This window comes from Pimephales promelas, chromosome 4 (genome assembly GCF_988280905.1).
Source record: "Pimephales promelas chromosome 4, fPimPro1.hap1.1, whole genome shotgun sequence".
In the NCBI taxonomy this organism is placed as follows: domain Eukaryota; kingdom Metazoa; phylum Chordata; class Actinopteri; order Cypriniformes; family Leuciscidae; genus Pimephales; species Pimephales promelas.
In genome coordinates this window covers 20,953,495-20,980,734 of record NC_142772.1, presented here as the reverse complement: position 1 = coordinate 20,980,734, position 27,240 = coordinate 20,953,495, and the positions used below count along the sequence as shown (strand labels likewise).

The 27,240-nt window shown below is 36.5% G+C and overlaps 3 protein-coding genes across 3 annotated transcripts in view; 2 read left to right on the top strand and 1 right to left on the bottom strand.

Moving 5' to 3' along the window:
• The window catches only part of skic3 (SKI3 subunit of superkiller complex), a 30,279-nt gene extending 29,845 nt beyond the window's left edge, over nucleotides 1-434 (bottom strand). Inside the window, exons 1-2 of the mRNA XM_089130114.1 lie at nucleotides 357-434; nucleotides 86-178 (exon numbers count right to left, since the gene is read on the bottom strand). Of these exons, the coding sequence (XP_088986240.1) occupies nucleotides 86-175 (90 nt within the window). The 5' untranslated portion in view covers nucleotides 176-178; nucleotides 357-434. The remainder of the gene's footprint in view (nucleotides 1-85; nucleotides 179-356) is intronic.
• Nucleotides 435-683: 249 nt separating this feature from the next.
• On the top strand, nucleotides 684-19,878 carry nol6 (nucleolar protein 6 (RNA-associated)). Its single transcript, XM_039662443.2, has 26 exons — nucleotides 684-860; nucleotides 1,056-1,277; nucleotides 1,494-1,610; nucleotides 1,729-1,905; nucleotides 3,381-3,549; nucleotides 3,879-4,013; nucleotides 4,101-4,264; nucleotides 4,669-4,789; nucleotides 5,411-5,469; nucleotides 5,560-5,661; nucleotides 6,176-6,291; nucleotides 11,797-11,974; nucleotides 12,114-12,236; nucleotides 12,330-12,478; nucleotides 13,477-13,552; nucleotides 13,648-13,788; nucleotides 13,877-13,994; nucleotides 15,186-15,340; nucleotides 15,452-15,615; nucleotides 15,719-15,871; nucleotides 15,951-16,048; nucleotides 18,376-18,500; nucleotides 18,580-18,669; nucleotides 18,761-18,961; nucleotides 19,059-19,160; nucleotides 19,287-19,878. The coding sequence occupies exons 2-26, from the start codon at nucleotides 1,056-1,058 to the stop codon at nucleotides 19,434-19,436; spliced, it is 3,405 nt and encodes a 1,134-aa protein (XP_039518377.2). The 5' UTR covers nucleotides 684-860; the 3' UTR covers nucleotides 19,437-19,878.
• Nucleotides 19,879-20,113: 235 nt separating this feature from the next.
• Nucleotides 20,114-26,894, top strand: arsk (arylsulfatase family, member K). The gene is made up of 8 exons (XM_039662033.2): nucleotides 20,114-20,413; nucleotides 20,601-20,730; nucleotides 20,829-20,988; nucleotides 21,678-21,960; nucleotides 23,176-23,347; nucleotides 23,419-23,643; nucleotides 25,708-25,923; nucleotides 26,050-26,894. The coding sequence occupies exons 1-8, from the start codon at nucleotides 20,297-20,299 to the stop codon at nucleotides 26,322-26,324; spliced, it is 1,578 nt and encodes a 525-aa protein (XP_039517967.2). The 5' UTR covers nucleotides 20,114-20,296; the 3' UTR covers nucleotides 26,325-26,894.
• The last annotated feature ends 346 nt before the right edge of the window (nucleotides 26,895-27,240 follow it).

The window sequence follows — 27,240 nt, the reverse complement described above, 5'->3', positions numbered from 1 at the left end:
ACCCATTCAAATACAGTCAATCAAGAGAAAAAGTATGAGATGGAAGTTATTTAGTGTATGCTGACAAGTGGAAGGAAACACTTACCTTACAATGTTTCAAAGCTTCTTTAAACTCTTTATTTTTAATGGCTTCTCTTGCACTTTTCAGCTCAGCTTTCACTTCTTTACTGGACATTTTCTTAAATAATTTGACAGAGATAAATCAATGTTAACGAAACATAAGCAGTAGTAAATGTTTCCAGTTATGTTGCATATTAACTTGCTGATGTAGACATAACTAAATTATCATATTATAACACTTATTTTCAAAGGAATTCTGTGTATTTCTAGAACGTTATTGTAAGAAATGTACGTACGGCAGAACGGGCAGAACTTGGTTTGTTTCCATTCAGCAAGCAGTAAAGTGCGCATGCGTGTTGCGATGCTTAACCCTACGTCATTTTACCGCGACAAACATTGTATCTATTTATCTAAAATTAAAAAATATATATATTTCCCGTGCGTTGTATTTGTTTAATATTTATAACATTAATATCAGAAAAGATTTGAATACATTTAATATTCCCAGAGAGGCGTCAAATTTAAACTCTACCTACCTTGACCATGGTTGGAGGCGGAACAAATGCTCAGCAGCCAATCCGTTGAAAGATTGACTTCATACGAACCAATCAGTGAACTGGCGTATTGTGCTAGTTTAGTATGTCCCATGTGTTACCCATGTGAGCGACTCGTTGAATCAGAAGAAACTGTAAATTAATGATTTTTTTGTGTGTTTACTCTTCTAAAAGCTTATTGTAAATCCTGTGCAAATTAAGAAAAAGAGGAAGAAATCGTCATTAATTGAAGAAAAGTTTCATGAGGTTTGGTGTCACGCATTTGTTTTTATTATATTACTTAGAAATGCTGTATTATCAAAATACACCACTTTTGCTAATTGTTTTACAAAATATTTAAACCTTTACGTTTAGATTGTTTTGTTTAGTAAATGCAAATAAAGAAAGTGTATAAACATTACTGAAGAGTAATACCAACCAACCGTAACATCTCTTCAACAGATGGAAGAACCAGATAACAATATTAAAGAAGGAATGGAGAACAAGAGTGCAAAACAATCTAAGGATCCCAAGCGAAAGGCAAATGACACAGTCTCGGATGGTGGGGTCTTACGGCCTCTCAAACTGTCCAAAAAGGAGCTATTCAAAGCCCCCACAGTGGAAGAGCTCAATCAGCTGAAAGAAGCAGAAAATCTCTTCCACTGTAGCATATTGAAAATGCAGGTCAGAAATCACATTCATGTTTTACTGTCATTTTATGTTACCATAGCTGCATACATGTTTTATTGTAAGCTATAGTGTGCTCACTGATTGCTCAATGAGTTGCTCACTGCATGGCATGGCTGTGAACTGTGAATTATTTATCAATGCATGAGACTATGTGCATTATTACAATATATTCAGCTTTATTTATCACTGATTTATATGGTTGATGTTCAGATGGAAGAACTGCTGAAAGAAGTGGCCCTTAGTGAGCACAGGAATAAGCTGGTGGAATCTTTTGTGCAGGAGGTTACAGATTCCCTGCAGTCTGTGCCTGATTCTGAAGTTGTGGAGGTTAGACATTTGTGAAGCATTTACATTGTCATCAGCAGCGTAGCTTTAACACCTTTTTTACTGATCTCTATGGTAGCTGTCAGCATAATTTTCTTATTAGCCTTTTCTTTCTGTCTAGTTGGATGATCTTTCATGGTTGCCAGGTGTGGAAGTCCCATTCCTCTTCGCCTCGCTGGAATCAAAAGGCAAATTTCACATGGAGCCTCCTGCATCAATTGATGTGGTTGGCAGTTATCCACTGGGGACCTGTATCAAACCCAGAGTCATTGTGGACTTGGCTGTCACTATTCCAGCTGTAAGTTATAAACTCCAAAACAATGGTGCTATTTATGCAACACATGTCTCTCTTTGTCCATCTATACATCGATCCATCTTGCATCTATCTAACCATAGTTCTAGCATCTGTCTGTATATATATATATGAAGAGTTCAGATGCAAAAGCCTCTAAGTGCCATTTGAAATTTTCTTCTAGAATGATCATTTTTATCAAGCTTGTATATTTATGTTCAGTGATTTCACTTAAATGGCAATGATAATTACCTATTAATTGTTATTTAAGTGAAATTACTGAACTTAAATATACAAGTTTGATAAAAATCATCATTAAAGGAGAAAATTTCAAATGGCATTTAGAGGCTTTTGCATCTGAACTCTTCATATATATATATACACACACATTTGAAGTGGATCATAAAGTTAATCAAAGTTGTCCTAAGACGAGAACGGGTATTCAAAATTCATGTATGACTTCGATGAAAGGTTTTGACCCACTTGTTGACTGCTGTTTATGAATATATATTTTACTGTCGGTTTAATGTGTGGATTTAATTAGTTATGGAAGTATAATGCAAATACAATTAATTAACGCACCCGCCCTGACTTACAGTCATCATACATTTCATACAGTTGATTGGTGATGAACATGAAGCAGGAAACTCACTTTGTGATGTTGCCTATAGAATACAGTTAGAATATTTGTTTTAACAGAAATCTGTTTTTGTGTAAATGTGATATTGATTTTATACAACAATAGTATATATCAGGTACAATATTACAATACAACATTGTCTGTTTTGTTATTTTCTCAATTTTGCCAACAAAAATATTAACTGTAAAGCCACAGTAGAACTGTTGTGCGCTCCAAGCAACACACAGCGGTGTTTCGTTTCTGAATGTATCCGTGTAATCAATCAAGTGAACCGATGGTTAAATGGCCCATTTATAAAGAGAGCCCTTTACTTCATCCCTGAATGTTTCAGCTGTTTAAACGGATCGAATGAATGACTCAATGACTTATTTATCTAGACACAACCTACTGGCATTTTTACTTTATTTAGAGTATCACTTATTTAAAAAATATATATATATATATTTATTTCATAAAATGAAAATTATTCTTATTTACTCTCATGTCATTTCAAACCTGTAGGACTGACTTTTGCGAAACATAAAATAAGATCTTTTGAAAAATGTTGCCAAACAAACTGTTTTAGTCTGTAGATGCAGCATCTGAAAACAAAAATCATGGCTGTTGTAGCTGAAACATTTGAATGTTGAATCAAATAAAATATTTCTTTCTTAAGTGATTTTTTTTTTCATACTTTTCTCATTTTATACAATAATGATGACTTTATATTTTGGGGCCCTAATAAAAATATGTGTGTGTATCCATCTTTCTGTCATATGTTTTGTCTGTGTATGCGTGTATATGTCTGTTTGTCTAAAGTATTGTGCAAGTGATTCAATCTGTTACTATCTTCTCTTTGAAGTCTATTTTGCACCCGATGGATGCCATTAACCAGCGGTACCCACGAAAGCGAGCGCTGTATCTGGCTGGCCTGGCGCAGCACCTCTGCTTCTCAGAGTCGGTGGGTTCACTGTGCTACTCATGTCTCCATGGCAACCGGCTTCGCCCAGTCCTACTTCTCAAACCCACAGGTACAATTGTATTAACACTAGCTTGTGAACACGTATTAGCTTCTTAAAAGTTTGCACTACACTAACTTGCAAATGCGTTCATGCCAAAGCAAAATACATGAACGTGCACGCACCATGTCTACTGTTAATATCTGCTCACATCATTTTGGCTTCCAAGTTAATTACTGTTTAGCAGATGCTTTTTTTGGTGCTTGGAGTACACTGATAACACTTGGAACACTTAAAACACTTAGACTAGTTGATCTTGTTCAGGAGCATGCATTAATTAAAGGGTTTTCATCATTGCTTCAAACTAAAATGATCATGTAACCTTTGTGTTTGACCTGTAGGTAAAGACAGCAGTAAGGTCACGTTGCGGATTCATGCCATTCCTCCTCCGGACTTCCTTAAACCTTGCCGCTTTCATCCTCGGAAAAACAACATCAAGACTGAGTGGTTTACAGGTGTTGCCAATAAGCAGCAAGGTACTGAGGAACTTTCTGAGATCACACAAGGCAGAACACATACCGACATGTCATCATAATATTTTTCTGTCATTTTTTATCATGCAGAGAGCAGTGGGCCCGCTACTCCTCATTATAACAGCACAGTTCTTGGAGATCATCTCCCACTGTCACATCTTCAGTTCCTATCAGCCATCAGCGCACAGTGTCCTGCTTTTGGAGATGGTGTCGCCCTCCTCAAAGTGTGGATGAGACAGAGAGAACTGGACCAGGTAAGACCACAGTATTTCTGCGTGTGCGTTTTATGTATTACTCACATTGAAATAACAGTAGTGACTTGAATAGAAATTGTGACAACCTGTTGGATTCATTTATTTTGTAGTTTGACCTTTTATTTAAAAAAAAAAATGTTGTTCATAATCGCTACATGTACATTACTCTTCACTGTTTATACATGCATTTATTCATGCACTATCTCTTTCTTCTTGCATAATTGTATCTTTAGCATACTTGTACATACATATTTTGTCTATTTTGTTCAGTCTATCTGTTTTTTCCCCCCACACTATAGTTAAACAACTTGTTCTTAGAGATTTTTTTTTTTTTAAGATACAATGTCTTTTTTTGTGCAGTCACAAATTCTGTTTAATAAATTCTGTTTCTGTCATTTCTTTAGGGTGCAGGTTGTTTTTGCGGCTTCCATGCATCAATGTTAATGGCTTATCTTCTATCCACACACAAAGTGGGCAAAACCATGAATGCGTACCAGCTGTTCAGGAATGCACTGCACTTCTTGGGTAAGCAAGGTCATAGTATAACTGATTTTTATAGCTTGTTATTATGGTGGTTATGGGAGTGTATTCATCAGTTTAATCATCTGGGTCACTTGATAAAGTTTTTCGGTTCCTTACCACTGTTGCCTTTGGCTTGCTCAGTTGGGGATATTCAAATTAAATGACCCATCATACCATTGATCAGCTCCACCAAACTTGGATGTCTTTTTTTCCAGTAATAAACAAACGCTGTTAAGTTCTTTTGATTGATACTGTGAAGCAGATTTGATACAATCTGTATTGTAAAAAGTGCTTTTTAAATATATTTGACTTGACTTGACTATTCTACACACTTTGTATTTGTGTATAATGTATTCTTGTATAATGGCTGTTATTGTTCATTAACTATTATTGTTCAGTAAATAATATTTTGTAATATGTTGCCACTGTTGCCTTTGGCTTGCTCAGTTGGGGATATTCAAATTAATCAATCAATCAGTAATACCCTTGATCAGCTCTACCAAACGAGGATGTTTTCCACTAAGAAACGAACATTGATTGATTCTGTGAAGCTGCTTTGATGCAATCTTTATTGTGAAAAGCGCTATATAAATATACTTCTGCTTTATCCTTTCACATTTTCAGCTTCCACAGATCTGACAGAGAGCGGGATCACCTTGGCTAGAAACCCAGACTCAAAAGCGGTGAGCTGAAGTGACTCATGCATGCACTGTTTTTTTAAACTGTTTTGCCTTGTTTGCATTACAATGCCTTTCTCTTCTCTCCTGCTTCAGCCCTCACTGCAGGACTTCCAGGCAGCATTCTCCGTGGTCTTTGTGGACCCATCTGGGCATCTCAATCTGCTTGCAGACATGACAGCTTTTACCTACAAACAGGTGAGCTCTGATCTAGTATCAATTTAGCTCAGTGAGAATGTGATATTCTCTTACTATACAGCTTCTAGAATTAACATTTAAAGTAAATTTAACATGTTATTTTAGTGTAATTATACATTTTAAATAAATGTATTAAAGGGCCCCTTGACCTGACTGTACATAAAGACTGTAACCAGTTGTCCTGTATTCTAGTCAAAGATTTACTTGTCTGCCAAAATAATGTAATGCCTTTAAAATATATTGGGGCAGTGGTATTATCGTTAACTAAATTAATAAAAATAAAACATTTCTGTTAATTGAAATAAAACTAAAAATAAACAATTTGACTAAAACTAAAATGAAAAATGAATTACTAAAACAAAAATTAAATGGAAATGAATAAATACTCTAGAAGTATAATGATAATACTAAAATAACACTGATATGGTGGCTTTCTCATATATTTAATTGATTTGATGCATGTATTGGAATTGGAAGTTTTAATCGGTCCAAATGTTTCTAAATTTCCTGTCAGATCCAGCACGAGGCATCACTCTCGCTGAAGTTCTGGGATGATCCGACTGTAGACAGCTTCCAGGCTCTGCTCATGACGTCCAAAGCCATGATCAGAACATATGACAATGTCTTTCAGTAAGTGTCCTTAAACACAAACCTGTTATTCATGTGTTATTAGGGGTTCAAGCACGAAGTGCTGAAACCCTATTGTAATTGTATTGATTTTTATTATTATTATTATTCTGCCGTAAAACGCATCGTGCAGACCAAACCGTAAGGGCTGGAGACCTGAAACTTTGTCAGATGGTAGTACAAAAATCGAGGAGAGGTTATCAAATTATGAGCCCAATTGGCCCATAGGTGGCGCTATAGCGACCAATTGCGCGAAATGGCTCATAGCTCCTAGACCGTAAGTCGTACACTCAAGTGTCTTATATCATTGGAAAGCTGGTCACCTGACGAAAAAAACGTATATCTCCGATTTCATTTCCGGTATGCAAATTTTTCCGCCATTTTGAATTTTGTCAAAAAACTACTTTTGCGAACTAGTCCCTGGATTTTTGCCCGATCGGAACCAAACCAGTGCAGAAATGTTCTCTGGAGTCTGAAGATCAATAATTATCAAAAAAATGTTGAAATTTCTCGTTTCGGTCGCTAGGGGAAGCAAAATAAACGTTGTGGGAGGAGCCTATTTTACTAAAATGGCTATAACTCGAGAAGTAAATGAGATATCTTCACCAAACTCGGTACACATGTGTAAGAGTTCAATTTGAGGTGACAGTAAAAAAATCGCGACGATTGAACACTAGGTGGCGCTATAAAATGAAAAAAACAGATAAACACCTGACCGTCAGTCCGATTGACTTGAAAATTGGTATGCAGTGTCTTGGTCCAAGGCCTCATGTAAGTCTATAAGGACATTGGTGTATCTCAAAAAACATGGCCGCCATCGGCCAATGAAGTTTGAGCATCTATGAAACAAGGTTAACGAAGGCCGATCGGAACGAAACTCGTTGGGAATGTTCGACTCATGGCCCTAGAGGTCTGTAAGAATTTTGAAAGAAATCGGCCACTAGTTGGCGCTAACGAGTTTTATTGCTCTGTAATCACGTGGTGTTGCAAACACCCCCACAAAATGTATATCAATTGATAGATCTCCTCATGATGAACAACTTTGCCTCAAGAACCATTGCTGTCAATCAATTCGTTCGTTAAATATTCACGAATATGTTAAAAACCTACTTTTGCGAACTAGTCCCTGGTTTTTTGCCCGATCGGAACCAGACTAGTCTAGGATAATTCTTTGGACTCTCTTGATCAATAATTATCCAAAAAAAGTTCAACTTTGTCATTTGTCTTGCTATAACAGGGTCATTTACAAAAGGGCGTGACAAAAAGCCCCCAAAAGCCTGTAAATCCTAAAGAAAAACTCAGAACTTTACAAAAATTGATGAGCATATGTGTCATAACATGCTGAAGAAGCATGCACAGTTTCATGGAGATCGGACCATAGGTGGCGCTATAACTGTTAAAAAGCTTTAAAACCATGTATTTCCAATGGTAAATTGCCAGTATTGGCTGTAAATGGTGTTTTCCATCTCTGATCATATCATAATGTTAAAACCAGTGCAGTACAATTCTCTGGACTCTCTAGATCAATAATTATAACAAAAAGTTGAACTACGTCATGTGGATGACTATAATAGGATGGCTTCAACATTTAGTGTGTTGAAGCCATCTATTACTACACTTTCAGTGTCCCTGAAAGCGTTGATCTCTTCAATAAACAAGTCAGAACACGTGACATTAAATAATCATGAACATTTTCAGACAGATCTGACAAAATATGCCTAAATAACAGTTAAAAAAGGTGAAATGATATCAAAATGATGGTCTATTAAGCCAATAAGTGGTGTTTTACTGCCCTCTGCTGTTCAAAATAGTAAGTGTCTCACTACTCAACTATAATTAATATTATGACTTTATTAATGATCTATTTTAACATTTGCAATCACATTTAGTCAAATATTGATCACAATCATTTTTTTTGTCAAAGTTTATCACTTCAGTTGTTCTGAATCTTCACATAATTGCTATTAACGTGGTAAATAGCTATACTATATTCCTAGAATCACATTAAAATCCAATCATCCAAGCCCCAATCACTGTAAATAATGATAAATCATGCTAGAACGTGGTAAATTAATGTACACTATGGTCAGAGGTGTAGTGGTAAAAAAAGAGGTGGGTAAACTATAAATTCTGGTGTATTATTTCGAATAATAAGACACTATGGGCTGTTACTCTAGGGGCTGATCAAATTAAATCATTTACACTGAAAAAACACAATTGCATAAAATAATGTTATGACATTTATTTAAATTTACATAAGAAACTGGGAAAGAATGATACTACTTTTAAACATTTAACACTAAACCGCCAGTAGGTGGTGGCAGGCGACCGTCTTAATGAGTGAGTCATTCAATTCATTCATTCAAACGATTCGTTTGATCATTCAAGAATGAGACCGATGTTTTTGAATGTGTCTTTGAATCTTTGACTCAATCGATTCGTTCAAAATGCTGAATGATTCAGTAATGAAAACACGTCGAGTGTTCCTGTGACATGTGCCGTGGTTCTGCTGTGTTGTTTGGAACTATTTTCGCTGCTGAAACACAACAAAAACAGCCAATATAGCATCTAAAATGTAAGTGATTTAATTTTTTACTGTTTATTGAACTGTTGTAGGAAATCAATGTCACATTTTCAATCGTGATGGTGTTCAGGAAAAATAAGAGACCCCATTTACACCTGGTATTAAAATGCGATCTGTATCCAGACAAGTTATCCGGATAATAAGTACCGATTCCATTTACACCTGGCCACATACATGTGTTTTTGCAAAACGGATATAAATCCGATCTTAAACTCCCGCGTACGCAGATTTAATGGATTGAACGACACCAAAAGCAACAGATATGAGCTGCATTTCGTTGATCATCAGCTAATTTCCAAATCAAAGACATCAATAAAAGAGTGGAAACACCGCTGGTAAGATAATTTCGTTTCTTTACTTGAAGATGATTGTGTGTTAAGCGTCTGTGACTTACTTTCACTTTTATTTGCGATGTTTGCACGTTGGCTCGATGAATAGACGCTCATGAGCGGTGATGGGTGATCCGTGTCGCAGTAGCGCCGTCATATCTGACTATAACATGACTTATAGCCTATATAACAAGCTTACTCGTTTATTTTTTTGCCTTTTTGGGAGGAGTAAAATATACATATGTGGTTTCAACAACCAGATTGCGTTTACACCTAGTAAAGATCCGGACACAATGCGAGCCAGACTACCTGCAGATGTGGTCAGGCAGATCCAATCGCGATCACAACGCATTTACACCTTGCATTAACATGCGTTTTTTTATTATCCGGATAACTTATCTGGATACAGATCGCATTTTAATACCAGGTGTAAATGGGGTCTGAGTGTGTTCTGCGCTCATTTGTGTAGATTTCTGCTCGAGAGGCTGCGCGAGGGTCAACAGTACAACCTTACCGTCAGTAATAGTCAACAACACAGTAATGCAGCGCAATATGAAAGAGTTCGTCTTAGGTGCCTGTTGACTTTGGATCAATGCATTGTTTGTGTGTTGTTGCATAAGGAGATAAAGAAATAATACAATTGGTGACAGTGATCAATCAACACAAAAGGAACAATGATATAAATGAACAAAGATATGAGTACTAATCACAATAAAACAGGCTGTAAAAAAATCATTGAAACAAACAATCTTTCAACATGGCTCAGGGCACATGTCTGGCAAACAAATTAATCAATTAGCAGCGCACAGGCTGACAGTGACATTAAATCATAAAAAGGCATAAACAATGTAAACACAATCAAATTAATAGATGGACTCACGTAATTCATGAAGACACACACAGTTATGCATCAAAATGCCAGGAAAGAGTGCAAAGAATGAGCCAAAGGGTTCACAATCAATTTATAGGCAACAGGTGAGTCGTGCATGGTGAAGTGGCAGAGTCTCATTGAAAAAGCGAAATGGAGTTGAAAGAGATTAGAAAGGAAATCTTTTCAATTACTATTATGAATTATTTAATTATATCCATTATGCAATATTGGTTGGTGTTTTTCTATAAATCCAGCAATGAACATGTAACAAGAAAAGTCATTGAGAAGAAAATAACAGTCAGCCATTACCTCATGAACCATGGTTAAACCAACAACTAATAAAATACAATTGTGAACATTATGAACCCCAACACCACGGTGAAGGACGCTTAACAGACAGAATAAGTTAGGGATTACGCAAAGCCTGCGGGTTTATATTTGCTGTAACAACCGCCTCGCTCTACATTACCCTGCTTATTACATTGCTACCTACCAAGTAAATCAATAATTTGACTCAAAATATAGATATAAACAGGAGTTTATTGATTTAAAAAACGATTGCCGATAAAAAAGAAAAATAGTCCGTTCTGTCTCTACGTTTAGAATCCATGGCAACGCTCTGTTTTTCGTGGCAACGGTGTGTTATACTTATAAGCAGCGGCCTGTTATAATAACAGACCGCACTCTACATTAGAATTCAACCAAGCCATATAAGAAACAAATAATTACCGTTACCGAGCTAACAGAGCTACGTAAACAGAGCGAACAGGAGAGCACTCGTCTGCAGACGTCAATAATGGAATATAATCCCGATCAAACTCCGCTTCCCGAAAGTTATAAACTGCCTCTGGAACCTAGTTAAGGTACAAACATCTATTCAACAAAAATAGTGATGCAGTTAAGTGTTTTTTCGCTCAGCCGAGCCCTCTCTGTTGCTGTGTGGAGCAGCCTGTGTCAGTCACCTCTTCCTGAACGTCGCTCACTCAACTCTCGCACTGCGGTCTCGTGAGGAACGCAGCTTTTTGACATACAGTATTTCTTGTTCCCGAACACAAATATTTTTTAAGTATTTGTTCGGAATAAGTATTCGTAAAAAACACATTATTTGTGCCTTTCCGAATACCGTATTCGGCTCCACCCCTAGTACACACTATATTTTGCATTGTTAATTTATTTAACAAATTTCTTTTTGTTAATGTTTTGCAGTCAAACTATACATATACTGTACACACTATAAATGTGTGTGTGTTTGTGTGTGTGTGTGTGCGTGTGCGTGCGTTTGTGTGTAAGCATGCTTTATGAAGTTAACATGAAAAAAATGGTTTGCTTTAGTGCAGAATAGTGGAGAAACAAAGCATTTCAAAATGGAAGTGTGCCAATAAGTGGTCTTCTACTGCCCTCTGCTGGCCACTTTTCTTATTAATAGTCTTTTCACTTGCTATATTGTGGTAAACCATCCTATAACATGGTATATCAAGGTAAACTATGGAAAATCATGTTAGATTCATGGTAAATCATACTAGAACATGGTAAATCATGAAAAATAACATTGAAATATGGTTTATCATGGTAAATAATGCTTGCTACATAAAACTTAATGTCTTTTGATGCTTTTGTGCTTAAAGGCCTTAAAGGCCTAAACTGCTTGAACCCCGCAAAATGCTGCTTGCAGCTTTAATTGTAATTATGTTTTTCTGAAAACTCTTTCTCGCTCTCCTTCTCAGACTGAGTGGGCTGGTGAATTTGCAGGCCTCTTGTAAGAAGCTTTCACTCCTCAATGAGCTCATGGACCACAGCGGGAACTATGTCCTAAGTGCACTTCCTTTCATTTTGTCCCTCTTGCAACGAGGGCTTGGAGAAAGGATCAACCTTCTGGTACACTCACTCCCTCAAGACCCTGAGGTAGATTATTTACCTTTAACATTGGTCAAAATATGCACCTGCATGCATCTTTTAACGATCAGATTGGCTATTTTACCAATAAAAGCGTTCCTAAACGGTCTGTATACATTGTTTTAATGTGTGTAAATTATTTTTGCAGTGGCCGGTGGACAGTGCACCTCCTAAGCATAAGGACCAGCCGCCTTTGAATATTGGTTTGATGCTGAACCTTGAACAAGCTCTCTCTGTTCTTGAGAGAGGACCGCCAGCAGATAACCCCAAGGTAAACTAGCCCACATTTCCAGTGACGTCTGTGTATGTGTCTTGTGGTTCTGTAACAGTGTCCAAACACTCTCTCTGTTGTTGGTGTTTGAAGGCAGATGAGTTTAGGCAGCTGTGGGGCTCTCGCTCAGAGTTGCGGCGCTTCCAGGACGGATCCATCACTGAGGCAGTGCTGTGGTCAGGGAGCTCCACCTGTCAGAGAAGATTCATTCTGCTGGAGATCATCACTCACCTACTACAGCTGTACGTCTCTATTCTAGCCTTTATAGGACTCAATTTACACTCTCTAAAAGTGTACTTAAAGGATTAGTTCACTTTTCAAAAAACATTTGCTGATAATTTACTCACCCCCATGTCATCCAAGATGTCCAGGTCATTCTTTCTTCAGTTGAAAAGAAATTAAGGTTTTTGATGAAAACAATCCAGCATTTTTCTCCATTTAATGCACTTTAGTGGGAACCAAACGGTTCAAGGTCCAAAAGACAGTTTCAGTACGAACTGCAAACTGTTCAAAAGGCTTTAAACGATTCCAGATGATGAATAAGGGTCTAATCTAGCGAAACGATCGCTCAATTAAAAAAAAAAAAACAAAGTTTAAGATTTATAAGCTCAAATGCTCGCCTTGCTCTGTTCTATGATGCACGTTCGTGACTCTCCTGTTCGAACTCGTTTATCAAAATGAACAAATCTTTTTCCGAATCAAATTCGTTCGTTTCGTTCGTTGAATGATCCAAATGACTCGGAAAAAGATTTGTTCATTTTGATGAACGAGTTCGAACAGGAGAGTCACAAACGTGTGTCACAGAACAGAGCAAGGCGACCATTTGAGCTTATAAAACTTAAACTTTGTTATTTATTTATTAAATGAGCGATCATTTCACTTGATAAGACCCTTATTCATCGTCTGGAATCGTTTAAAGCCCTTTGAACAGTTTGCAGTTCGTAATATCTATAAGAAGTAATATATGTTTATTTTTACAATAAAAAGTTACTAAAATAACACTTATATAAGCAAAATGGATATTATTACTGAAATACAAGGAGTCTAATCAAATTGAATTGAGATCTAAATCAGGATCTAATTGAATATTTGTCGAGGTGGTGCTGTGGAACATTTCGTTTCTTTTTATGGTTAGCATAATATTTAGCATGAATCTTTTTTGTGTTTTTATAAGCTTTTCCTTGACATGTTTTTGCATAAATAACATTCTCGTTTTATTTGTAATTTTCTCTAATTTTAGTCATGCCGATATCCCTGAATCATGTGTGAGACTTGTGGGTGGACAGCTGGATGATGTCATCAAAATTAGCAAAGAGGTATTTCATAAAAGTGATTGTGCTACACGTGTGAAATTTGGTAATCGGGTTGCTTCATCGGCACAAGCTTGTGTTGATTTCTATTTGTCACCCAGATGGGCACTACAGGAGAGGAGGAGAGTCTGAAGGTGGTTCAGTCTTATGATGACCTGAGCAGGAAGCTCTGGCAGTTGGAGGGGCTGCCACTGTCTATAACATCCGTGCAGGGTGCCCACCAGGCCTTGAGATACACACAGGTCAGACACCTCCTCGCTAGATTCAGTTGTGTTATGCACTCAAGTTGATCTTTTAATTTTCAGACTTTTCCTCATTTGTCCTCTGCAGGTTTTCCCTCCAGTTCCTGTGAAGCTGCTCTATTCCTTTTTTGACAGAAAGAAGAACCAGCTCGGCTTAGTGCCACGGAAGGAAAAACCTTGCCCTTGTTACATCACCCCTATCAAAGGTACTGTGTTGAAGACTTTTGGTGCGTTCATGTGCTATTGTAATTATGGTAAATACCAAAAGCCGACGTGGAAAATGCACATGAATACCCCCTCGTGTGGTATTTACCACTGGGCAACTCGTAGAATATTTTGATGGACGAGTTGCCGAGATGATATAACCTTTGACCTTTTCAAAATGGTGGAGAGCAATGCAGGAGTCATGAATGGTAAAAATATATACTATTCATGATCTAGAAAATATACAGCATATTATTTACCTTTTGAGTTTTGATAAATCATTTTCTTGCTGTTGCAGATGACTTAAGCAATCAAAAACAGTTTTAGCTAAATAACAGGTCTGGATCTCCGTCTTTTTACCACATTAAGACAACAAAAGCACTTGAATGCAACAGTCTGGTAAATACCAGTTCACAAGTGGAAAATATCCTATTTTCCATAGCACATGAACGCAGCATGTATCAAGTATTTGTAATTCCCATGCTGACCAGACTGGCCCTCATTCACTTTAATTATATGAAATAGAGTGGCTAGCTAGGATATACTTTAGCAGTTCACCTTTATTTCACATAAGAAAAAAAGTCTGGAATGACATCAGAGTGAGAAAATTATCACGTTTAAATGCTTCTGCTAATTTTTATTTGAAATTTGGAAACAATTTGCAAGTTATAACACAATGATGCTGTAAAAGTACACTCGTAGATGAGTAGATGAGTTTTACTTTTTGGCATGCTGATGTTTAATATCGCCAACCTCTAGTCCTATTTAGCCAGTTATTAGCTACCACCTTTTTCAAGACACTTAAAAGCTTAAAAAAACACAAGGGGGTAATACTGATGCATTTTATAGAATAAAATGTGAAACTCTCCTGAGCTTGTGTTCACCACAGATCTTATTTCAGGCCCATTGACTTTGAGACTAAATAGTCCTTTTTTTCTATATATTTTTTTCTTCTCTTTTAAACATGCTGAGATTTTGTTCTTATTATTTTTTGTTAAAATATGTTCTGTTGCTAATGATCATGTTGAGGAAAAGGAAATGAAAAGAAATAAAAAATGATTCATTCAGACTATGGAACTGGAAGTGAAAGAACTTGTTTTCCATGTTTTAGACTCATTCCTGGAGCACTCTATTTTGGTATTTGAATATGCATGCTGTTATCTTTCATCGCCTTTTGTCATTTGTTTCTCTAGTCATTGTTCATTTGGAGGGAAGTGGAAAATGGCCCAGTGAGCACCTGGCAATACGCCACATCAAGGCAGCTTTTCACATCAGCTTGGGAGAACTGCTTTGCAAGCAACACAATTACAAATGTCATGCAACACCTGCCTACCTGGATGTGTGTAAGGTAATTTGTGCACGTTGCTGTTGTTTTTCACATTTATGATAGTAATAATATTTGTCCCTATGGAGTTATGAGCAAATAATTTCATCACACTTAATGTCTGTATCCGTTCAGGATGGGCTAGCCTTCCGAATCCAGGTGGCATATCACAGAGAACCGCAGATCCTGAGGGAAAGCCTGACCCCTGAGGGAATGCTGATCTACAGGGAAAACGCTGAGGCCCAGGCACTGGAGCTGGAGACTCAGCATAAACCTTTCCTAACCAGCACCTTGCATGGGTACAACACGCATACATAAACATGCATGATGCACTCGTTTCATTCGGCCTTTTGACAAGTGGCTTGTTTAGATAAATAGATAACTTGACATGTTACATGTTAGGCTCCAGCAGCAGCTTGGGTGTTTTGGTGTCGTGTGCCGCCTGGCTAAGCGTTGGCTGGCATCTCAGTTCCTTTTGGAATATATCCAAGAGGAAGCAGCTGACCTGTTGGTGGCGTCACTTTTCCTACATCCTGCACCCTTCACTCCACCAAGGTAATATGGTCTTCTGGCTCATTTATTTATTAATTATTTTATTGTATACATATACAGTGACGCCACAAACTTTTTCCAGCTCTCCTCAGGTGGGGTTCCTTCGCTTCCTTCATTTGCTTTCCACTTTTGACTGGAAAAACAATCCCCTTATAGTCAACCTCAATGGCAAACTCACAGGTAAGCTTCATCTCTAGGATTAGACCTTTGGTTTATTTTAGGAATTACACGACTACTCAGTCATTCTTAATCATATAGTCATCCAACTGATTATTGTCTTGAACAGTGCAAAAAAAAACCCCACTCATATCTCACTTTGGGCGCCACTTGATTAACTGCATGGTGATTGAACTCAGTCTATCTCATAATTCCATGGCTCACTTAGAATATTTTTCTTTTTTTTGCTAATAATACCATTCAAACGTTTCAGATTTGGTACTCAAGAAACATTTCTTATTATTATCAAGTTTGAAAACATTTGTGCTGCTTAATATGTTTGTGGAAACCGTAATACTTTTTTTCAGGACAGGGCTGTGTGATTATCGGAATTGATTTTCAATTTCAATTTTGGTTTCCAACGGTTATGAAAACAAGATAATCATGGTAAAAGTTTATTGTGCCGCTTCCTTTCCTTCACATCAGTCTGCGTTTGTTCTTCCCTAAAAGCCCAAACTTAACATCCAAAAGAGCCAAATAAATGTTGTAAAATGCAGTCTACTGTTGCTAAACTGCAGGACAGGACGTGTTACATGTAATGTTGATATTAAACAGTGTTTTTAAAAAGGGCATTACGCTGCAAAAATGAAATGACTCATAAGTAAATGTACACAGATGAGAAAGAAACGTATGTGTATCAGTATACTGAATCCATGCATTAGCTCTTAAAGTGACCACAGCCTAATATCCCTGCTTCAGTATGTCATAATATGCCTGCTTCAGTATGTATGTCAGCAAGTTATAATCAACTACAAATGAAAGGAAAGTCACTCACTGATCTTGACTGAATAACTAGTAGGAAAAAAATATACTATGGAAGTCAATGAGACCAGAAACTAAATATCAAAAAATCGGCTGAATACATTCGAAAACGGTAAAACCCAACTGTTTAACTCTGGGGGAGTGGTAAAATGAGCCTATTACCAAAAAAAAAGTGGAGTATCCCTTTAAGTAGTTTTATAAAGTATTTAATTTTTTTCATTTCATTTATTTTCTATTCTCTTTTCATGGTAATGCAACACGAAATACCACAAGAACAATTTAACAAATCCAACAAACACAACAAAAGTACATTCCATGACAAAAAAAAGAACAGGAGTAGGAGTAAACTCCTACCCCATTCCTATAAACAAGATTCACAAATTAGATGACCTCACCAACATAAAATGACAAACAACAGAAAAATTTAAGGAAAAATATATATATACATGCATATACACATACATATACAGACTAGCCCAAACCAGATATAATCTACCTTCAATTATAACACATTTTTCTCTCTTTGTCTATTATTAATATTATTATCTATTATTAATATTATTATCTATTATTAATATTATTATCTATTAATACTAATTCTGCTTACATAATACTAAACAAACAAAAACAACAAAGATGCAATAATGACTGATCCAACAACCAAAATAACAACGAAAACATAATTCTTGTAATAATTCTATTAGTTTTCACATTCCTCTTTATAGACGAAGTATCTTTTTTATTTATAATTATTTTTAAATTGTAAGATATTTGAACAACATTTTAGATCATTTTCTAGAAGATTCCATCTTTTCACACCAGAGACTGAAACACACATTTGTTTTAGGGTACCACTGTTAGTACATTTTCCTAAAGAACTTAAACCACTATTTAATTTACATTTTCGTTCTGTTGTATTTATTGGTCCATTTGTTTTACGTAATTATTTTTAGGACCTTTTTCTTATACAAGATATTCGTTTTTTTTGTTTTTTTTTCTGAAGTATCGATAAATGTGTAATCGATAAATATTAAAACGTACTTGTATTGTGAAATAATCCTATCGACCACAAATAATGGTTAAATAATCGTGATTTTAACATTGACCAATAATATTTGTGATTTATGATTTTTGCCATGCAATCATCCCTAGAAAATTCTAAATAACAGGATTTATTCCACAGGTATCTTTTGTAACATAAATGTCTTTAGTTTTACTTGCTGAATAAGAGTATTTATTTCTTCCACACACACAAAAAATGACCCTTTTCAATGGTAGTGTAAAATGATGAACATTCACTTTTTTTGTTTTTACCACTTTAATATAAATTATTGCACAAATGTCACGCAGCTGCACCTGGACCAAGGAGTTTTGCTTCTGCTGTTGACATGTGTAGAACAAGCACAACTGAAGTTATTTCATCCACAACTAGTCGACACAGACTAACACACTGACCAGTAGCAGGACTAATTGTCTTTTCATGTGTTAAAACATTTGTGGATACTGAAATGAGTATTTTTATTTTTCAGCTGCTGACCACACAGATATAAAGAATGACTTTGTGGCCTCTAGAGAATCTCTTCCCACCATGTTCATAGCCACTCCCACTGACAAGAAACTCTCTGTGTGGACTAAAAAGACGCCTTCTGTGCAGGTTTGTAAATGCAGTAGTGTTCTATAGATGATCATGTGTTATATGTACAGTAAATATAACTGGTGCTGGCTCCACACAGATGCTTCAGCGTGCTGTCATGCTTGCAGCAGAGAGTTTGCGTGTTTTGGAGACTCATCTTATTGACTCCAGTCAAAAGCAGGACATCCGGGTCAGTTCCTCTATATTTATTCTATTCTGCCAATGTATGCAGCTGTCATCTTTTTGTCTTTAACCTCACTTTTTCCTTTCTTTGTTTCTAGGTGGCATTTCGACCTCCTCTGGAGGATTATGATGTTCTGATCCACCTCGTTCCACAGCAGGTTCCTCTGTTAGCTAAAGCTGTGGATCCTCCTGCCATCACCTTCCAAAACGGCACCTTTAGAGGCGAGCCATCCGCCTCAGGAGGAGCTCTGCCAGTTATAGACTATGATCCGGCCCGACTGTATCTCTCTGAACTCAGGGTTTGTGTAGTTTTTAATTTAATTTCACTGAATCTTTTCACATTAATACCCTTGGTATGTCAGATCCATCTTATACCAGTTCTCTTGGGACTTTTAGGATGCATTTGGAGATCTGGCTCTGTTTTTTTATGACCCATTTGGTGGAACCGTGATCGGAGTGCTGTGGAAGCCAACTGCCTTCAAGCCGCAACCCTTCAAGGTTCCTCTATTATTCTTTTTTTAGCTTTTATTTACTATGACCCTGACTATGGTTGGCATGATTTAAGTCAATTGGCTCACAATTAAGATTTGTGGCACGTCATGACTCCTGATTTTCTGTTCTCAGACATCTTTAATGAATGCCCGCCGTGTGGAGGTGAACGGAGATGTGGCAACCACCATGCCAAACATAGAGGCCATCCTGCAGGATTTCCGCATCATCGGGGAGGGTCTCGTCAAAAAATTGGAACTAAGGACAGAAAAATGGGCTGTCTAGGATCTGGCAGTAGTTTCTGTGGAAATAAATGTTTATCTGGATATATTCTGTGTGTTTACTTGTAACATTTCATATGCTTGAATTCCTTAGATTAAATTCTCAGTGTCTTCCTTTTAAAAACATTGTTCTTCTGTATTATTTTAATTTAGTAAAAACAAGATAATTTGTTCCTTTTATACAATGGATGACCCAATTTTATATGTGAATGTGGCTCTGTAAACAAATGGAAAACCATATTATGTAAAACTGAATGTATTAAAACATTTAAATTTACCTCAGAATCAAAAGGTAAAAAAAAATTATTGCATGAAATGTAGGACCATATGACTAATTCTTCATATTTTAGGAACTAGTTATTTTTACTGTGACATCATGGCAGTAACACATTTCCTCCCAAATACTTGTTGCTGTGCTGTGGAAAATTAAAGAACATGTTGTAGTATTTGTTGTTCTCTTTGGTATATTTTTTCTCTGTTGTTTTTTAAAGAAGTCTGATGCTCACCATGACTGCATTTTTTTCTTACAAAAAATATATAAAACGGAAATAATATTATGTACTATTGCAATTTAAAATGAAATGTTTCTATTTAAATATAGAATATGTAATAAAAATTATAATATATAATTTTGCCTACTGCGGTATTAAATGTGATGTCCAGTAGGGGGCGGTTTGTGATTGTTTACGGAAAAGGAAAAGATGAAGCAAATTCTTTTTAAAACGAGCTTGCATATTACAGATACACAGGGAACATAACAAAACCGACGTAAAACGGCCTTAAAAACAGACTATTTTCAAACCTTCGTCGTCTTTAAAAGTCGTTTTCGAGACACTGCTGGCGACTGGATGTAACGTTAGAAACATGCTCATGTTTCGTTTGTTATTAGTGTTCATTGTTCATATGAACGCTCACTGCATGAATCAGACCTGGACATCACATGACAGACCAAATATAGTTATACTCATGTCTGATGCCTTCGTAAGTTATTGATTTTACACTATAATAATATATGAAATTACTTCTCAACTGTGAATATTTACTAACTTCCCAGTGTTTTTAACTTAGAAATAGAAATACTGGCTGTGTTCAAAAACCTCCTCGAGAGCTGGATAACGTTAGTAGCTAACGCATATTCTGCGTGTTGTTTGACTTTTGTTTTCTCAAGGATGGCAGGTTAACTTTTCATCCAGGCAATAAAGTTGTACAGATGCCTTACATCAACTACATGAGGGAAATGGGTGCTGTTTTTCTTAACTCGTACACTAATTCACCCATCTGTTGCCCTTCAAGGGCAGGTAGAGTATTGCTCAGCCTCTATTGATAGTGCACCTCTATTACAGAAACAAGGGAAGTTAAACTTATTTATGCCCCTAAATGTGGTTTGTGTTGGCAGCTATGTGGAGTGGACAGTTTGTTCATTTGACTCAGGCCTGGAACAACTATAAATGTCTTGATCCTAATGCCACTTCATGGATGGACCTCTTAGGAAAGAGTGGATATCTCACTCATAGCATGGGGAAACTTGACTACACGTCAGGACATCACTCTGTCAGGTAACTTTTGTAGCCCCAAAAATAAATATGGGACAGATGCACACTAAACTATCCTTCAAAAGTGTGAGGTTGGTCAGCTTTTACAATATCTATGAAAAAAAAATCCATTCAAGGGGCTGCATTTTTTTTTTTTTTTTTTATAAAAAATAAAGTAATTGTGTGAAATATAATTGTAATTTAAAATTCTATTTTAAAATTCAATTTATTCCTGTGATTGCAAAGCTGAATGTTCAGCATCATTACTCCAGTCTCCAGTGTCACGTGATCATTCAGAAATCATTCTAAGTTGATTTTGATTTGTGGGAAGACTGGAAAGATTAATTGATAAATAGAAAGTTCAAAGAGCAAAGTTTATTAAAACTAGAAATCATTTGTAACAATAATAAAGTCTTTACTGCACTTTTGATCAATTGAATGCATCCTTGCATAATTGTTTCTTTAAAAAAATCTTACTGACACCAAACTTTTAACCTGTAATGTAAGACTGTACTTTTGATAAAATCTCTAATCAAGTGGTATTTATTATTCTGAAAGATTGCTAAAGTACACTTTTCATACAAAACATTTTTAGCATGCTTTAAAAATCATTACACAATACATACTGTTCAAATTGAAGGCAAAATGTATTTCAACACTGTCTACTACTACACGTGTTGTTAGTAATGATTTCTGTTTACACATCTGTTCAGTAATCGTGTGGAGGCGTGGACCAGAGACGTTCCATTCCTGCTGAGACAGGAGGGGCGTCCGGTCACAAATCTGGTGGGTGATACGTCCACAAAGAGGGTGATGACTAAAGACTGGAACATCACTGACGCTGCGGTCCAGTGGATCAGGCACACTGCTGAATCTCTCGCCCAGCCATTTGCACTGTACCTAGGGCTGAATCTTCCCCACCCGTACCGTACAGACTCCCTGGGACCCACAGCCGGGGGTTCAACCTTCCGCACCTCCCCGTATTGGCTAAACAAGGCAGGTTGCTTGACTTGCTTTGCCGGATGTAACAGAGAAATGGACAATGTGTAAATTTTCAGCAAGAATTTAATAAGAAGTGTGAGCATCCAGCAGGCAAAAAGCTCGATGAGGGTGCTCAGCCACAAGATGCATACCACAGAATATTGATCGTATGTTCTCTCCAAATCTGTAAATGTTAGAATCTCAATCAAATTGGAGGTTTAAAACATTTAGACTGCACTTTATCATGGGATTTGAATTCAGAAATAGAAACAGAAATCTGTCTCAGAATATTCATGCACTTTTACAATCGCAGAACCTGCACACACAGTGTGTTTGGATTGAGTTTCAGGGGGAAACTGTTCAATAGTGACAGACAAAAATAGCATGCAATTTGGTATACTTTGTAGTCAAATTGTAGTAGTAGTCAAATTTGTAGTCCAGTGAATTTTTTTTCTGAAGACTTAAAGGGATAGTTCACCCACAAATCTGTCATCATTTATCATCAGTCATTTCTCAGGTTGTTGTAAACCTGGATGGATTTCTTTCTTCTGTTGAACACAAAATAAGATATTTAAAGGAATGTGAGTAACCAAACAGTTTTTTTGGTCCCCATTGACTTCCATCGAGTTTTTTTTTTTTTCATATTATGGAAGTCAGTGAGTACCAGCAACTGTTTGGTTACCCACATTCCTCAAAATATTTTCTTTTGCGTTCAACAGAAGAAAGAAACCCGTACATTTTTCAAATTTTAAATCCAGAGTTGATTTATGTGACATTTCCACAAATGGACAAGCAGTTATTAAAATATAAATATAAATGTGTTAATATAGTCAATTATGTCAACCCAGGCCGTAAATGTAGAGTGTGACATTTTAAAACATGTCAACCCAATATAAATGACTGTCTATGTATATGTATATTGCTTGGCAACTAACTGAAATATAATTACTAAAACTAAAAATGAAATAAAAATAAATGAAGTCTAAATACAATTACTAAAATTAAAACATTAAAATTTTAAAAATAAGAGCTTATTCAAAATATTAATAAATGCTACAATAGTATATAAATCATAATAAAATAAAACTATTACAAAAACACAGTATTATGTTTGTATAATTTGGTTCATTATAATGATCATTTTATCCACAGCATGGTACAGTAATAGCAGTGTCAGTCCCACAGGAAGTACTGTATATCTTTTGTGACAGATTGTGTTTTCTCTCAAAGGTTTCTTACGATCAAGTGTCTGTTCCGAAGTGGTTGCGGTTTGAAGATATGCACCCTGTGGATTTCTACTCCACCTTCACCAAAAACTGCAGTGGCCACTTCACGGAAAAAGAGATCAGAGACATAAGAGCCTTTTACTATGCAATGTGTGCTGAAACAGACAGCATGTTGGGTGAGCAGGCAGATGCACGTTTAAGTGCTGTTTTGTCTTTTGATTTGATGTACGTCATTCTGTGTTTTTAGGTGAGGTGATAGCTGCTCTCAGAGAGTCTGGCTTACTGAACAGGACAGTTGTGCTCTTCACTTCGGATCATGGGGATCTGGCCATGGAACACAGGCAGTTCTATAAGATGTCCATGTTTGAGGGCAGCTCTCATGTCCCTCTGCTTATAATGGGCCCAGGAGTGAAGTCTGGCTTTGAAATCAGTCTACCTGTATCACTTGTGGACATATATCCCACTGTGCTTGGTAAGGCTGGGAACTGGTAGCTCTACTAGTATTAATATTCCGGTAATATGTTGTTTTGATATAGGCCGAGGTTTTTTGTGGCTGTTAACAGTTACTTAAAATAAAGCAGGGCTTGGTATTTGGGTGAATCTTAAGAAGAAGAAAAAGGTTCATACTTAAGCCCAAAACAAAATACATTTAGGGCTGGTTTCACAGACAGGGCTAAGACTAAGCCATGAATAGGGCTTACAACTCTGGCGCAAAATGAACCTTTGGTCTAATTACACATTGTTACCTAGTCAACCGTTATCTGATATTTGTTTTCATGATTGCCGAATGTAAATAGTTTTATCTCTAAAAACAGTTTAGCCTATAACACTAGTATAGGGCATAGAGTAATGACAAGTAAAAATCGCTTGTAACACGGTAGCATAATAAGGGTCCCTACATTCAAACCAAAGCATTGAGAACTTTGTCAGTGTCCATACAGTTTAATAAGAAGATATTTTATACACACATAAACTTCGCGAATACAGGAAGAACCCATCTTTGAAAAATAGTCTCTACCAGTCGATCTACCAACACCGATCCATGTGCGCTGGTGAGATGTGAATTAGGACAGCCTAGCAGCGCCAGTAAAAAACATTACTGGTCTGTATATTGTGACAAAATAATGGCACTGACATTTTAAAATATGCCAGTGCAATCTGCTTTCAGTCAAAACAGCTCAAACATGAATCCAATCTGTGAATAGGCTTAAGCTTTGTCTGTGAAACTGGGGGTAAATGTAGCTAATACAAAAAAAAAGATGTATAATATAAACTACAAAAAGTCACAAAAAATATTATATTAATAATTCAGCAAAGACGCATTCAATTACAACAAAGACATTTAGAATGTTAAAAAAAATATTTATATTGAAAGGGTGGTATAATGCCCTTTTCCCAAGATATGAAATAAGTATCTGCTGTCCCCAGAGTGTGTAGTTTTAGCTCTAAATACCCCACAGATATTTTTTTATGTCATGGTATAATTTTCATTTTTTGAGGGTTAGCAAAAACGCGCCGTTTTTTGTGTGTCCCTTTAAATGCAAATGAGCTGCTACTCCCGGCATAGAGGGACGAGCTTCAAGAGCTCCTGTGTGTTAGCAGCTCCGATTACCTCACACACACACTGAACATTTCAAAAAAACTTTAGCCTTTTATGTTCAAATGACTCAAGAAGAAGTGACAACATAGAATGCAACAGGTAATTTCTGAATGGTTAGTTGATAAATTTATGTAGCTGATGTGGAGTTAACTATCCTATAGTCATTGATTAACATATTATGTCATGATAATCTATAAATCGTGTTCCCAGGGGCGGGGTTTATGTAAATATTAGGGTTTGTGATGTCACTAACCCGGGAGGAAGCTTGTGTAGTCCCCACCAGAGGTTTGTTGTAGTCCTTAAAATGTGATTTCTGTAAAAGCAAATATCACCATTTGCTTTGAACTTTGAGCGTCGTAACTTTGCAGATGTTGTTTCTGCTCAAACAGCAACATTACACACTAACTAAATTTAAAAATGTGAAATCATAATTAACCATCCCTTTAATATAAATGCTTTTCTTTTGAACTTTCTATCCCTCAAAGAATCCTGAAAAGGTATCATGGTTTCCACAAACAAACAAAAAAAATATATGAAGCAGCACAACTGTTTTTAACATTGATAATAATAATAAATGTTTTTAAGAGGCAAATCAGCATATTAGAATGATTTCTGAAGGATGATGTGACAGTGAAGACTGGAGTAATGATTACTATTACATTTTAAAATATGTTCAAATAGAAAACAATTATTTTCAAATGATGACTTTTTGATGAAATAAATTTAGCCTTGGTGAGAATAAGAGCATTCTTTCAAGAAGATAAGAAAATGGAAATAAAATAACACAATTGTAATAAAATAAAACGTAACAAATTATAAATAAGAAATGCAAAAATGCTTCTTTTTCTGTCATTTCAGGATTTTTAATTTTAGGATGAATTATAACCTGTAAAAGTTTTCATCTGTTTCCATCCGCTCTGTGTGTGTTTATGTTAGATCTTGCTGGTGTCCCACAGCCAGGGGGTCTCAGTGGTCACTCGCTGCTTCCTCTGGTTTCTGAGGTCAGAGTTCAGTCAGATGAGCCTCATCCTGGCTGGGTGCTCAGTGAATATCATGGTTGCAATGCCAACGCCTCCACATATATGCTGAGGATCGGCGAGTGGAAGTACATCACATATGCAGATGGCTTGACCGTTCCCCCACAGCTTTTTAGTGAGTTTTTTTCTCATGATAGTTCTGCTGAAGATAATCAGATATATGTATTCTACACAACAGGGATGTTATGTCTTACATATCACAACTGTCCCAAGTTAATGATTTTAATGTTTTTTTCAGGAGACTTGTCCAAAGATGAGTCAGAATTGAGAAATGTTGCATCACATTTTCCTGGTGTATGTCAGGACTTGGACAAGCTGTTACGCACCATTTTGGACTACCCCAGCGTCTCCCAAACCGTTCACCGCTACAATAAGCAACAGTTTCTGGAATGGAAGAAAAGTCTAGGGGACAGTTACACCCAGGTCATAGCAAACCTGCGATGGCATATTGACTGGCAAAAAGATGCCAAGTCCTATGAGAGAGACATTGAAGAGTGGCTATTAGGGTTGGATTGACCAACTGTCCGTGATCAGCAGCACAGATGATTCATGGTTCTATTCGGAACAAAAGAACAATGTGGTCTGCATAAGGGTACGTTTATATCGATGTAGCCTACTGAAAACTATGCGTGTTTTGCATACAGGCTACAACTTTGTCAAAACGATCTGTGAAGACAACTAAAAATGCTGTATTTTTCATGCCAGGCCAGTAGTTGGCGATCTCACTTTGTAAAGAAATATTACATTCCTAGAGACTGACTGAACACATGATATGATGCGCATGACGTCACCATTTTCAGAAATGTGCGATTTTGTAGTTTGCACAGACACGATAACAGTGTATTTTTTTAAACTTGCACTTTAAAACCCTTTTTCAAATGTTTGTGATTTCAGGCCCCTAAAAGGGCATTGTTGTGTAAATGAACGGCCAAAGCGCATAAAAAATGTGTGGTTTTTAGATGAAGACGTTGTGTTGTGTGAACGGTCGCTTAGTCAAGGCTACCCAGACAATATGATTGCACTCTATTTTCCTTTTAAAGATCTGATTTTATGATTTTTTTTATGTTTTTAAAGACATGGATATAATTATTTAAATAAAGGTTTTACCCTAAAAGTACTATGGTGGAACAGTGATGGGAATTAAAATAAATAAAAATAAAATAAAGTCACCATGAAAATCAAAATGGACAATTCTTTTTATGTGGAATTTATTATAAATGACTTAATGTAATCTTTATTCAAAATGAACCTCCCCTTGCAGCAACATCTCATCTCTTATCTGATGACAAGGGCGGGACAATCTGTCACTCACATGAGATCACAGCATCTGTAAACCTCAACTAATCAATCAGTTCCTGGGAGACAAATTCAAGTCCCACCCTACATTTTTTTTTTATTGTTTAAAAAGACTTTGGTTTCACTATCACAATAG

Bases quoted from the DNA above. Each gene is read 5' to 3' on its own strand.
- nol6 (XM_039662443.2), top strand. From the start codon at position 1,056: ATGGAAGAACCAGATAACAATATTAAAGAAGGAATGGAGAACAAGAGT. The intron at 4,790-5,410 runs GTAAGCAAGGTC...TCACATTTTCAG, and splicing joins GAATGCACTGCACTTCTTGG to CTTCCACAGATCTGACAGAG. The intron at 13,553-13,647 runs GTATTTCATAAA...TTTGTCACCCAG, and splicing joins TCATCAAAATTAGCAAAGAG to ATGGGCACTACAGGAGAGGA.
- arsk (XM_039662033.2), top strand. From the start codon at position 20,297: ATGCTCATGTTTCGTTTGTTATTAGTGTTCATTGTTCATATGAACGCT. The intron at 20,731-20,828 runs GTAGAGTATTGC...TTGTGTTGGCAG, and splicing joins CTGTTGCCCTTCAAGGGCAG to CTATGTGGAGTGGACAGTTT. The intron at 21,961-23,175 runs GCAGGTTGCTTG...TTTCTCTCAAAG, and splicing joins CCCCGTATTGGCTAAACAAG to GTTTCTTACGATCAAGTGTC.